Source organism: Sorex araneus, chromosome 2, assembly GCF_027595985.1.
Source record: "Sorex araneus isolate mSorAra2 chromosome 2, mSorAra2.pri, whole genome shotgun sequence".
NCBI classification, from domain to species: Eukaryota; Metazoa; Chordata; class Mammalia; order Eulipotyphla; family Soricidae; genus Sorex; species Sorex araneus.
This window is the reverse complement of record NC_073303.1, coordinates 125,480,412-125,491,741: the sequence shown is the minus strand read 5'-3', so window position 1 is coordinate 125,491,741 and position 11,330 is coordinate 125,480,412. Positions and strand designations below refer to the sequence as shown.

Sequence of the window (11,330 nt, the reverse complement as noted above, 5' to 3'; positions counted from 1 at the left end):
TTAGTGTTTTGAGGGCCCATTGCACCTGCCCCATGCCTGGTCTCTGCTTGGCTACCCGCCGCTGGACACACTGAGTTAGACTTGACTAGACCACTTGATGCACGATACTAACAAGTCAGCCAAATTCCCAGTGAAATCAGTCTTAGTAAGACAGTGTTGAGCGTAAGTGGGTACAGCGCTCTGAGGCTGGCAATTTGTACACTTAAGACAATCCAGTTAAACTGGGTGTCTATGCCAGTGTTTAACCAACCCCCCCCACCCCCAAAGTGGCACCCTTCTGACCTTGCTTCCTTCCTGGACAGGATAGTCCTCATATCTTGATTGGCTCCCTGGCCTCATTTACATCATTTTCATCTGTGGCCACCTTGGAATATCCTGGAGGCCTCTCAGGGGACCACACAACCCCCTAGTCGAGAAACGCTGGTCTACACCATGAGCAGGAGGGTATCCCAGCATGCTCTTCGATCAGTTACAGCCTTGAGGGTACGGTAGGCTTTGCGGAGATTTTGGGAGCCAAAATGGATGGCTCAAAGGGCTAGAGGTCACCCACATGGCAGAGTCCCAGGATCCTTCCCTAGCACCAAAGAACTGGAAGAGCTTCTGAGCATGGCCAGCAGTGGCCCCAAACCTAAATTAAACTACTTGGGGGAAGGCGCGGTTCTTCCAAGAAGTGCTGGGGATCCACTTCTGGTGCCCCACGGCCAATACTGCCAGAGCTCCAGTGCCAGGAGGGGTCAGGGGTCCGCACCACCCCCTCTCCCCTGCCCCTGCAACTTACTCGGTTGCTTCTGAGTGAGTCTACAGTGGAACTCCAGAGCAATGGGAGGTTTTACTGAACCCAATTTTGAAGGAGTCCTGGGTGTGAAAAGAACTTCTGAAGGCTGCTGAAAGGTTTGGACCCTTTCGTAAAGAGAGACCAAGTGGTGCTGGGCGAGGGGAGTGGAGGGGGCAACCCACAGAGTGATGGGGTGACAAGCAGTGGCCTCCTGACATAGCTCTGCTTTTGAGGGCTTTTCCTCTTCAGTCTTATAAAAAAAAAAGTCAAGGAGGCAGTGAATGTTTTCAAATAGTTTGTATGAATTTTGTTTGGGGTGTTGCAGACTGTTGTGCTGTATCTGCAACCCCAAGTTTTCATGAACTATGAACTACGTGACAGGATAACAGGAAAAAAAGGTACGCATATTACAGAAGCTATAAAGACTAAAACAATTTCATTTGGTTACGGCGAATTTAAACGGCTCTAGTTTCACAGTTTACTGCTTGGGGGGGGAACTTTTTTTTTTTTTTTGCTTCTGGCCACACCCAGCAATGCTCTGGGCTGACACTTGACTCTGTACTCAGGGATCGCTCCTGGTGGTGCTCAGACCACAGGGAGTGCTGGGGATTGAACCCAGGTCAGCTGGCAAACACCTTACCCACTGTACTGTCTCTCTAGCCCCAAGAATGTTCTACTTTTTTAAGATTTTTTTTTTCACTTTTAAAGTGAGGATTTATAACTATTGTATTTTTTCACCATTTAATATTAGATTATTTATTTTCCAATCAATATATTCCATGTTGAAGCAGAAAGCAGCCCTCTTTCTGAAGAGGTTGGAATAACTCATGAATAAAGTTTGGTTTCAAATACTGTTAATAACAACTTCAGCTATGCTTCCCTTCAAACTGGATGAAAAATTATCTTGGTGGCTTGTAATACTCATGAATAACTATTACATGACAGATGATTATTTCTGTATTTATAAAACACACCTGTGCACAAACCATAAGGCAGCAATACATTAGTATTTACATTTATTTCATGTATGCAGTTTACACACTCACAATTGAACAAAATTGGAATGCAAACAAATATACAAATATAATAAGCATCATCAAATAAAATAACTGGCACTAGTGTTCTAAGCTGATTAATGGGTGGACCTGTAAGAAAAAGTGATTAAGAAGACTGCAGCCCATGGCATTTTTTATTAAAAGAAAATGCTCAGTAGCACCATCATGATAACACTTATAAAAAAACACAGAAGATGGAAAGTTTTCACTGCTGTCATTGAGGTTAACCTGTTTTATTGAAGAGAAATTATACAGGAAATTAACAGTACAGGCAGTATTTTGGCCAACTTCTGCTTATGTCAGCTAAACGTCTTCCATAAACAAAAGCGAAAGCAAAGAAAGGCAGCCCTGTGTGGACCCTCCTTAGCTCCTGATCCAAACTCTACACGAAGCTCTGACTTCAGGATTGGGAAAGGTATGCATATATTAAAAAATGAGGTTATGTAAAGATAGTCACAAAAGCCTGAGTGTGTCTTTGGTAGGCTAACACTTTTTTCAGCATTGTTATTAATCATACTTATGTTTATCCTGTAGTTTTCTACATAATCCAAGGTGCTATAGAGGACACTATGGAAAACAATACAGCAAAATTCTCAAGCAACTGGGCCCTTAAAATCCAGTCTATTCCAAAGGCACCAAGGATCAATGGGGCAGAGAGGCCCCATAGTGGAAGGTGTTTTTTCTGTAATACTTACAAATGAAATTTTATTTTGCAGTTTTATGTATCTTATTTGGTGCTGTCAATATACTTCACTACCTACTTTTATACTTTTCTTCTACTGATGGCATCGACCACATACAAGATAAATAGAGTACCAGGTATTTCTATTTCAAAGTTGTGCAAAAACTGCCACAATCTTGCTCAAAGTGTCCCAGTATCCAAATGGTAGCAAATGGGCTGCTAAGCTTTATATAACCACATGTATGAAGAAAGAAACAGATTTTATGCCGAGTTATAGAAACATTACAAAGAATATCATATACTGAGGGTAACCTGGCAAGTATCCTATAAACAGTATCCTATAGTGGTTTCAATAAAATGTCACTAACCACTTCTCCCTAAGTCTCAAGTTTTCTCCACCAGAATGCTGCATTAGTATTTTATATGGATTATAAATTAAGCCAAATTTCTATCTAAATATACAAGTATGTGCTTCAAGCAATGCTTTGTGGCAAATTCACAAAACATAGAACTTCTCTGCAGATATTTTGTCCTTTTACAAGAGTACATTTTTAAAGCCTTCATTTCAGGGTCAGGTAATTTAAGATCCACGTGAAAGACAATGCTTTGCTGAACACAGAAAAAGGATCTGCATGAGAATCATGTAACCCGGCATTTGCTGGTAACTTGAAACTTAAGAGTTGTCACATGTAGTTCAACTAGCCCCGAACAAGGTTGTTCAGTGGTAATGATTTTTGCAGCATTTATAGGCCTAGATTTCAGTCTGAATTGCAACTTTTAACTCCACTGTCTGGTGCGAGTGGTTGTTATTGGTTTCTTTGAGTTCATCCCCAAAGTACAAGTCCATCTTGGGCTTCATCCCGCTGCCACCGTGCTCCTCGGCAACGTGGCCTGACTGTGGGCCTTCTGGACACGAGGCTGTCTTGGTGAGCACAGAAATGCTACACTGGTGCGGGGAGTTTTCCAGACGGTCGTTCTCCACCTCGGGAAGAATGTTGACGGTGGCGAAGCGGGCATGGTAGTCACTGGACCCGTGGCTACAGGAAGTCTTCATGCTTTCCAGGTCAGAACAACTGAACTCTGAAAAGTGACTCGAGTGGGACTCGGCCACGGAGGGCACGCTGTCACTGAGGGACGGCGCCTCGAATTCGCTGGAGTTCGTGCTCTGCTGCTCCAGCAGCTGTGCGTCCATGTCCTCGCGGGTCTCGTTGATCTTCATGGTGCTCTTCTTCCTCAGTTTGCCACTTTTGGGTTTCTTTCCCGCCGTGGCTTCCTTGGACCACTTGGGGGCGCTGGACTTCCCCTCGGGCAAGCCACCGGCGGAGCCGGCCGGATGACTCCGGGGACCACTGCCGTCCTCCACGCTGCTGCTCCCGCTGCTGTGCCGGAACTTGGACGGCTTGGACTCAATGTCCACTTGCACCTCCATGCTGCTGCCGTCCCTGGCGGAGAGAGAACAATACGGGTCATGTGGGGTCGCCGTTGCACCTGGGTGACCTGTGACTAGGAGAACGCCTCGGAACACATCAGTTTGGGATACATCCTACTCTGACAGAGCGCCGCGTGAAACCTGGGGCCTGCCTTCACGAAAGGACGAGGGCAAGCAGCGGCTACTCTGTCGCGTCTGCCGCTCCCCACAGCTGGCCACCTTTCTGGTTTTCATTTCTTGAGAGGCCAGCTGCCTGGGTGATAGGTACAGACCCTCAGAGCGCTCCTCAGTACTCCACAGAGCTGTGCGAGGCGCCCACTGGCTCATCCCCACCCCACACAGCAAGAGACTCTTCCCGTAGCAGCCAGGCCCCTGCCCCCCAGCCCCTACGAGCGAGGACTCAGATCATTCCCACTCTCGAGGGACTTGCTTCCTGGACATGTCAACAGTTAGTTTTCCCAGAGAATTTACTAGTTGCAATCATCACTTAACGGTAACTCTGCCTGATTATAGGGACAATATTTTTCAGACTTAATTTTTTTTTTTTTTAAACTCCAGGTTCCACAGACGGAACTTGGCAGAGTTCCTGGGCCCCGAGTACTGCTGGGAAGTGTGCCCCACCACAAGCCTCCCCAAACCCAAACACACTCTGATTTTCTAATGTTTCTTTCCTTACTTGTCCAAGGGGATGTAGGAATTCAGAATGGATCCTGCCATTGCTTTGGTGCTGGCATTGTCACTAACTGTCCCCAGGCTGACAGTGCCAGATTCTCCACTCAGACTAGAACGTTCTTTCTGTACATCTGCTTGCACTTCCAACCTTAAAGAGGGGGTACCAGAGAAAAACAAAGTTATATATGATGTCAGTGTTACTGTTACACACATCTTTAATTCTGCTATGACTCCTAGTAACAAACTAGTTTGGACACAACTGTAGATATATATTTTTTAGTTTCCTATTATTTGGTTAGTGAAATTCTACTGAAGCACACCTAACTACTAGCTATGCAAAAAAAAAGGGGAAAATTTACTGCTTTCCAAGTAAGGTAGTATGAGAGTAACAACAACAACAGAAGACACAAGAGAAGTTTAAGTTAAATAGGCTTCATTATTCTCAATCAGACTGTGGCACTTTGCCTGCCATGTTACAGAGCTAAATACAAAATCCGAATACAGTATCAACTACTGCACATGATAGAGTAAGGAATAAAAAACTGCTGGACTGGAGAGACAGTACAAGGGATAGGGTGCCTGTCTTCAACATAGCCAAACTGGAAATCCCTGGCACATCATGTAATGTGGAATGATCCCTGAGTGCAGAGCCAGGAGTAAGGCCTGAGCATTGCCAGGTGTAGCCCCCAAACAAACAAAAATGCTGGGTTCTATATTTAAAAAGAATAATAATAATAATCATAATAAATATACATAATCTGACTTTCAATAAGGTATAATCTACAGCATTAAAATGTAGATGTAATAAGACACATATAAGATTGACATAGTTTTTAAATTTATGAACCCTCTCCTACCTCTCAAAGACTTAAAAAAACAGGACTATGGGCTGGAGCGATAGCACAGTGGATAGGGTGTTTGTCTTGCACACAGTCGACCCAGGTTCAATTCCCAGCATCCCATATGGTGCCCTGAGCACTACCAGGGGTGATTCCTAAGTGCATGAGCCAGGAGTAACCCCTGAGCATTGCCAGGTGTGACCCAAAAAGCCAAAAAAAAAAAAAAAACCCAAAAACAGGACTAATAAGGGACTGAGAAAAACCAAAACAAAACAAGATGATGCTTTAATCTGGGCCAGGGAGACAGCTCACCGGGTTGGAGTGCCAGGGTTTGTTTCTGGGCCGCACCCAGCTGTGCGCAGGGATCACGCTTGGCTGTGGTGCTGGGGATGGAAACTACATTGGCCACATGCAAGCCAAGTACCTTAACCCCCGTGCCATCTCTCCAGGGGAGAAGGGCAAGCTCAGTCCCCTGCAAGCCCGGTTCCCTGAGCTGGAAGTGGCTGGTGGGCGGGGAGCAGTCCCTCAGCACAGCCACGTGTCGTCTACGCCAAGAAGCACTACCTTTCCGGGCTACCTCGCTGGCTTCGGGAAGAGATCTGGCGAGCGAACCCAGAGCATCCCAGGTGCACTGGCTTCACCTGCCTCTCAGTCAACCGCCCACGCCTCATTTCCGCCCCAGGCGGGGCTCAGGCTTGCACACCGTCTGAGCCGTGTCCGCTGAAACAGCTCCAGCAGTGACACAGAACATCAAATCTGACAGGCAGAAGGTTATGCCCTAGTTTTTATCCTACCACAGGCACAGCTGAGACAGAAAACTCAAACATGCAAAAATCTACTTACTGCTTACCACAGCACGTTTTCTTTTTTTTTTTTTTTTTAATATTGCAGAGCCTGGCAAGCTACCCATGGCATATTCAATATGCCAAAAACAGTAACAACAAGTCTCACACTGGAGACATTACTGGTACCCACTCGAGGAAATCGATGAACAACGGGACAACAGTGCTACAGTGCTAATATCGCTGTTGTCAGTTCTGACATTCTAGAGTCACATACAATCAGGGAGCTTTTGTGCTCAAAATTCTCCAAACCTAACAAATACTTTGTTAAGGTAAGAGGCAGACAGAGCCCAGACCTGTTTCATACCTGTTGAAGCAGTTCACCATGGCACTTCCGGACAGACTGCCCGTGATGCTGGCCCCGGCCAAGGCCATGGTACTGGCTGTTTCACTCAGGTTGTCACGGATGGCCCCAATGCGGTCCATATGGCTCCCACTGGCACTCAGGCTGCCCGTGAGACCACCGACACTTCCCTCCCCTATGCTCGGGTTGTGTCTTGCTTCTGCTACGGAAGTTGTATCTAAATGCAAATATTTCAAAGAGATTAGTCCATTTATTATTTTTTTTCTCTCTCCCTAAGTGCCCCTTGACTTCCAAAAGGCACTATCATTTTTCCACCCAGGAAAACATAAAACAAACATGGGAACAGAGTCAAAAAAGGACTTTGATTTTGCTGCTGTTGTTTTGGGGTCACGCCTGGTGTCTGGTGCCTGGGGGACAATGTGTTCCAGGGGATCAAACCTTGGCCACCCACAGGCAAAGCCATACCTGGCTCACTGAGCTCTCTGACCCCAAGAGAAATAACTGAGACTCAACTTGGATTAAAAGCCAGACCCCAATTTACATAACTAAAAATGTGTTAGGGGTACAATTTCAACCTCTCCAAAATATCTATGACCACATTATTCCTGCCACCAGGATCCACATCCCTACATCGAGCTGTTCTCTGTACCCCTCCCCGAAACCTCAGCTCTGCAATTCTGAGTCCAAAGGTCTGTTGTGCTTTGGCTTGGATTGTTCCCATCTTCTCTCTATGGATGTCTGAGTGAGATACTTGGCTATGTGTCTTCTTCCTGCCTGCTTGCGAGGATTTGCATGGCCTGCTCTGTTTGCCGTGTGACAAATGACAAGGTTTCATCTTTTCCAGGAGCTCAGTGCTATTCTACCCTGCACCTTGACTCCCTCCTCCGTCCTGGCTCACGTGGTTCTGTTTCTGGATCTGGGCTACTGACCACAGCGTTGTGACAAACCACTGTGCACAAAGTCAACACAAATTTTCAAGTTAGTATTTTTGTGTTCATGCAGTAAGTACTCTGGGGAGGAAGGGCTAGATCATAGGGCAAATCTATTTTATGATTATTTACTTTGGTTTGGGGGCCTCACCCAGCAGTGCTCAGGGATCACTCCTGGTGGGCTTTGGAGACCTTATGGGGTGTCGGGGTGGGGAGAAAGTCTCCAAGTGCCTTACCTGCTATACTCTGGCTATTTTTAATAGTTTAAAAAAAATCCAAAACTTTTCCATAGAGGCTGAATCAATTGATAATCCCAACAAGAGGAACTAAAAAAAAAAAATACACTACTAATTTTTTTTAAAAAGGAGCCATTTTTACAGGCATGAGATGATCCTGCTGTTGTTTGATTTGCATTTTCCTGAATGAGTGATACTATTTTTTCACGAGCCTGTTGGCACTGGCCACCTGTATGCTGTCTTTGGCGATGTATCTGTTCAGTTCTTCTCCCTATTCTAATTGATTTTTTTTCCCCCTGAATTTTATTAACTCCATCTTGGATATTAGCCTTCTGCGCAATTATTTTTTCCCTATTCTCTAAGGTACCTTTCATTTGTTTTTGGTGGAATCCAGGGCCTCATACACGCAAACACACACACACCCCTATCACTGACCTACAGCCCCAGTAGTTCTACCTTTTCATTTCTGTGCTTTGCTTTTTATTATAGGGGCCGCTTCCAGAGATGCTCATGCTGGTGGTAAGGTGCTAGGGCCTGGTGGAAGGTGACCCCGTGGCACCATACCCTGTGTGCATCAGGGTCTCCAGGAATACACCTGATGCTGCTCAAGGTCCCACGAGGTTCTAGGGATGGAATTTAGCACCTCACACATGCTAAGCATATGTAGGTACTTAAGCGATATCCCTGGCACCCCATCTTTTCTGTTTTGTTGCTGGGTTTTTGTTTTGCTGTTTTTTCTGGTATTTGGGCCTCACCTGGTGGTGCCCTGGGGCTACTCTGTGCTTGGCAGTGCTTCTGGCAGTGCTCAGGGCCCAAATGGGATGATGGGGTTTGAACCCAGGCCTCCCTCCTACATGCATAGGTGCTCAGTTCATTAGCTCTCTGGACCTTCTTTCCCATTTTAATGATAGTTTCTTTCACTGTGAAGTTTTTTGTTTGTTTTTCATCTAACCGCATTTATTTTTGCTTTTGTTTGTTTTCTGTTGGAGAAGAACTCCCAAGTACACCACAGAAAATCAGCATCGTGGAGTGTTTTGCCTGTTTTCTTTAATGTATTTTATGGTTTCAGACCTACCATCTATGTTTTGAACCCAGTTTATTAACTTGTGTGTGTGTCCGGTGTGTATACTCTGTCCCTGTCTCATCCTTTTCTCAGGGGTGGAGAGCCCACACCTGGTTGTGCTCAGGGCTTGCTTGTGGCCGTGAGCTCAGGAGTTAGTCCTCGAGGGGCTGGGGCCCACTCCTGGGATGCAAGGCTACACTGTCTCACCTGCTGTACTACCACTACCTGGCTTTCCCAGCACCAGTTACTAGGTTTTCCTTCTTTGAAGCTTGTTGTCATAAATTAACTGCCCATGTGTAAGAGTATTTAATTCTGGGTTCTCAATTCCATCCTACTGGCACCTATCAATGGATTACTGTTGCTTTATAGTTTGAACTGGGGGCTGGGAAGAATGATGCCACCATTCTTTGGGTCTTGGGCTTGCTTTGGCTAGCTAGGGGCTTTGGTGGTTCCATTCCATTTCAGCAGCTATCTATCCTATTTCCTTGATGAATATCACTGGGTGGATTTTGAAAGGAACTGCTGTAAATCTGACAGGACAGAGTGGTCACTTTTGACAGTATTAATTCTTCCAATCCATAGCAAGATCTCCTTTGTCAGGTACACATGTGGAGAGCTTGAATCTTCCAGGGGCTGATCAGATCCTTCTATCGTACTATGCCCATCCCTATCCCTGTTTCTTGCTACATTTTTCAAACTTATTTCAAAGTCTATTTTATCTGATGTAAATTACGCTCTCTCTGTCTTTTTTATACTACCACTTGTCTGTACGATCATTTCCTAACCTTTTATTTTCCGTCTATAATTATCAATGGAATACAAGAGTCTCCTAGAGAGCAGGTTGGCTTTTGTTTTCTGATTCAAAAGACACTTTTGTCCTTTGACTGGTGAGTTTATGACCCTATTTATCGTCATGATCATCATGATTATTTGGGTTTGGGGCCACACTGGCTGTGCTGAGGGATCACTCCTGGTGGGGTCTAGTTTCGGAGACAGGTGAGAAATGGTCGGATGATGGCTAAATGCTTAAGGAAGCAGCAGAATTTGCTGATGGAGTAGACGTAAGTAACGAGAGAAAATGAGGAGTCAGTCTAAGTAAAGGGTTTGTTTCCGAGTGACAGTAAGAATGGGGAAGTTACTTATTAAAGTAAGAATAACAGGTTTTAGACTGAAGAATCCTCTAGACAGGTCAGGCTTGAAATTCTTGTTGAGACAACCAAGTGCAGATTAGAGAGGAGAGTCAGATATCCAAGTGCAAAGTTCAGGGGAGAATTCCAGAGCAGATGCAGATGTAAGAGCAGTCTCTGAGCCAACAGAGAGCATCTGGGGAGTGGGCACAGATCGAGACATGTAGTCTGAAAACTGAGGCCTGGAAAACTCAAATTCTTTTCTTACTGATTTGTAATGTTTTAGGCAAAATTTAAGATTAAAAGCCTCAAGTTTCTGTGATGTTTCCTGGAGATTTGGAACCCAAAATTATCCCGTGGCTTTGACTCATAATCTTCCCCTGGCAGCTCACGTTTCAGGACGAGCCTGAGGCCTCATAAAGGAGGGCGAGAAAACCCTGACTTGCGTGTTACCTATGACCTCCCCCAACTTAAAAGTAACAGCAAGGACATTTCTTCTGCTGTTTAAAGGACTTACCTACAGCCGTGTTAGTTCCACCAACATTTATATCATTTTCATCATCAAATTCGATCCTGACTCCTTTCCCATTGCCTGCCGACACTCCACAGCCTCCACTTCGACAGAGAGAAATTGGAACGACGCCATAAACATAAGCTAACATAATAGGGACACCAATACCTAGAGAGGAATTAAGGTAGTCATCACAAACCCAAACAAGTAAGTCACAGTCTTTTCAAAAATAAGCATACAAGGGAAGAGTGTGAGGGTTGGAGCTAGGGGTATGCAACCTTGTCAAAAGTGGGTTTGATCAGTTAAGGGACATGAACAAATTCAAAACTACTATCAAGCCTTTCAGGTGACATCTAGGAAGGGGAGAAAGGTCTAATGGGCACAAAATTTCACCAACTATCTTAAATATAGGTTCTTGAGTCTATAACACTTTTAACCAACAGCTACTGAATTTTCCTATAGCTCAGTATGAACAGTCATAATAAATTAAAGTGTAACTCCTGTGGTCAACAACATAATGTATGGCTCTTTGAAACTCCCTCTATGAACTTTGTCTATACAAAGTGAGGTAACAAATATTTTAAAGCATTTTCTTACCTACAGTTACTGCAGCTACAACTGGAGATACAATTACAGACAATGTTACGCCACCAGCTATGGCCAAATTCCGTTTGTGCTTGGAAATATCCTTGCCTTCATATCGATTATGAATCTTGAATTAAAAATAAAAATGAAAGTGAGCTTAAGGAGAAAATAAACATTGAATTTAAATATTTAAATACGGACTGGAGCGATAGCACAGTGGGTAGGGTGTTTGCCTTGCATGCGGCTAACTCAGGTTCGATTCCTCTGTCCCTCTCGGAGAG

The 11,330-nt window shown here is 44.8% G+C and overlaps 1 protein-coding gene across 1 annotated transcript in view; it reads right to left on the bottom strand.

The window, feature by feature from the left end:
- Positions 1-1,774: 1,774 nt before the first annotated feature.
- The window catches only part of RNF19A (ring finger protein 19A, RBR E3 ubiquitin protein ligase), a 46,238-nt gene continuing 36,682 nt past the window's right edge, over positions 1,775-11,330 (bottom strand). The window contains exons 6-10 of the mRNA XM_055127294.1: positions 11,062-11,176; positions 10,471-10,632; positions 6,602-6,815; positions 4,618-4,761; positions 1,775-3,954 (exon numbers count right to left, since the gene is read on the bottom strand). Coding sequence (XP_054983269.1) covers positions 3,264-3,954; positions 4,618-4,761; positions 6,602-6,815; positions 10,471-10,632; positions 11,062-11,176 — 1,326 coding nt within the window. The 3' untranslated portion in view covers positions 1,775-3,263. The remainder of the gene's footprint in view (positions 3,955-4,617; positions 4,762-6,601; positions 6,816-10,470; positions 10,633-11,061; positions 11,177-11,330) is intronic.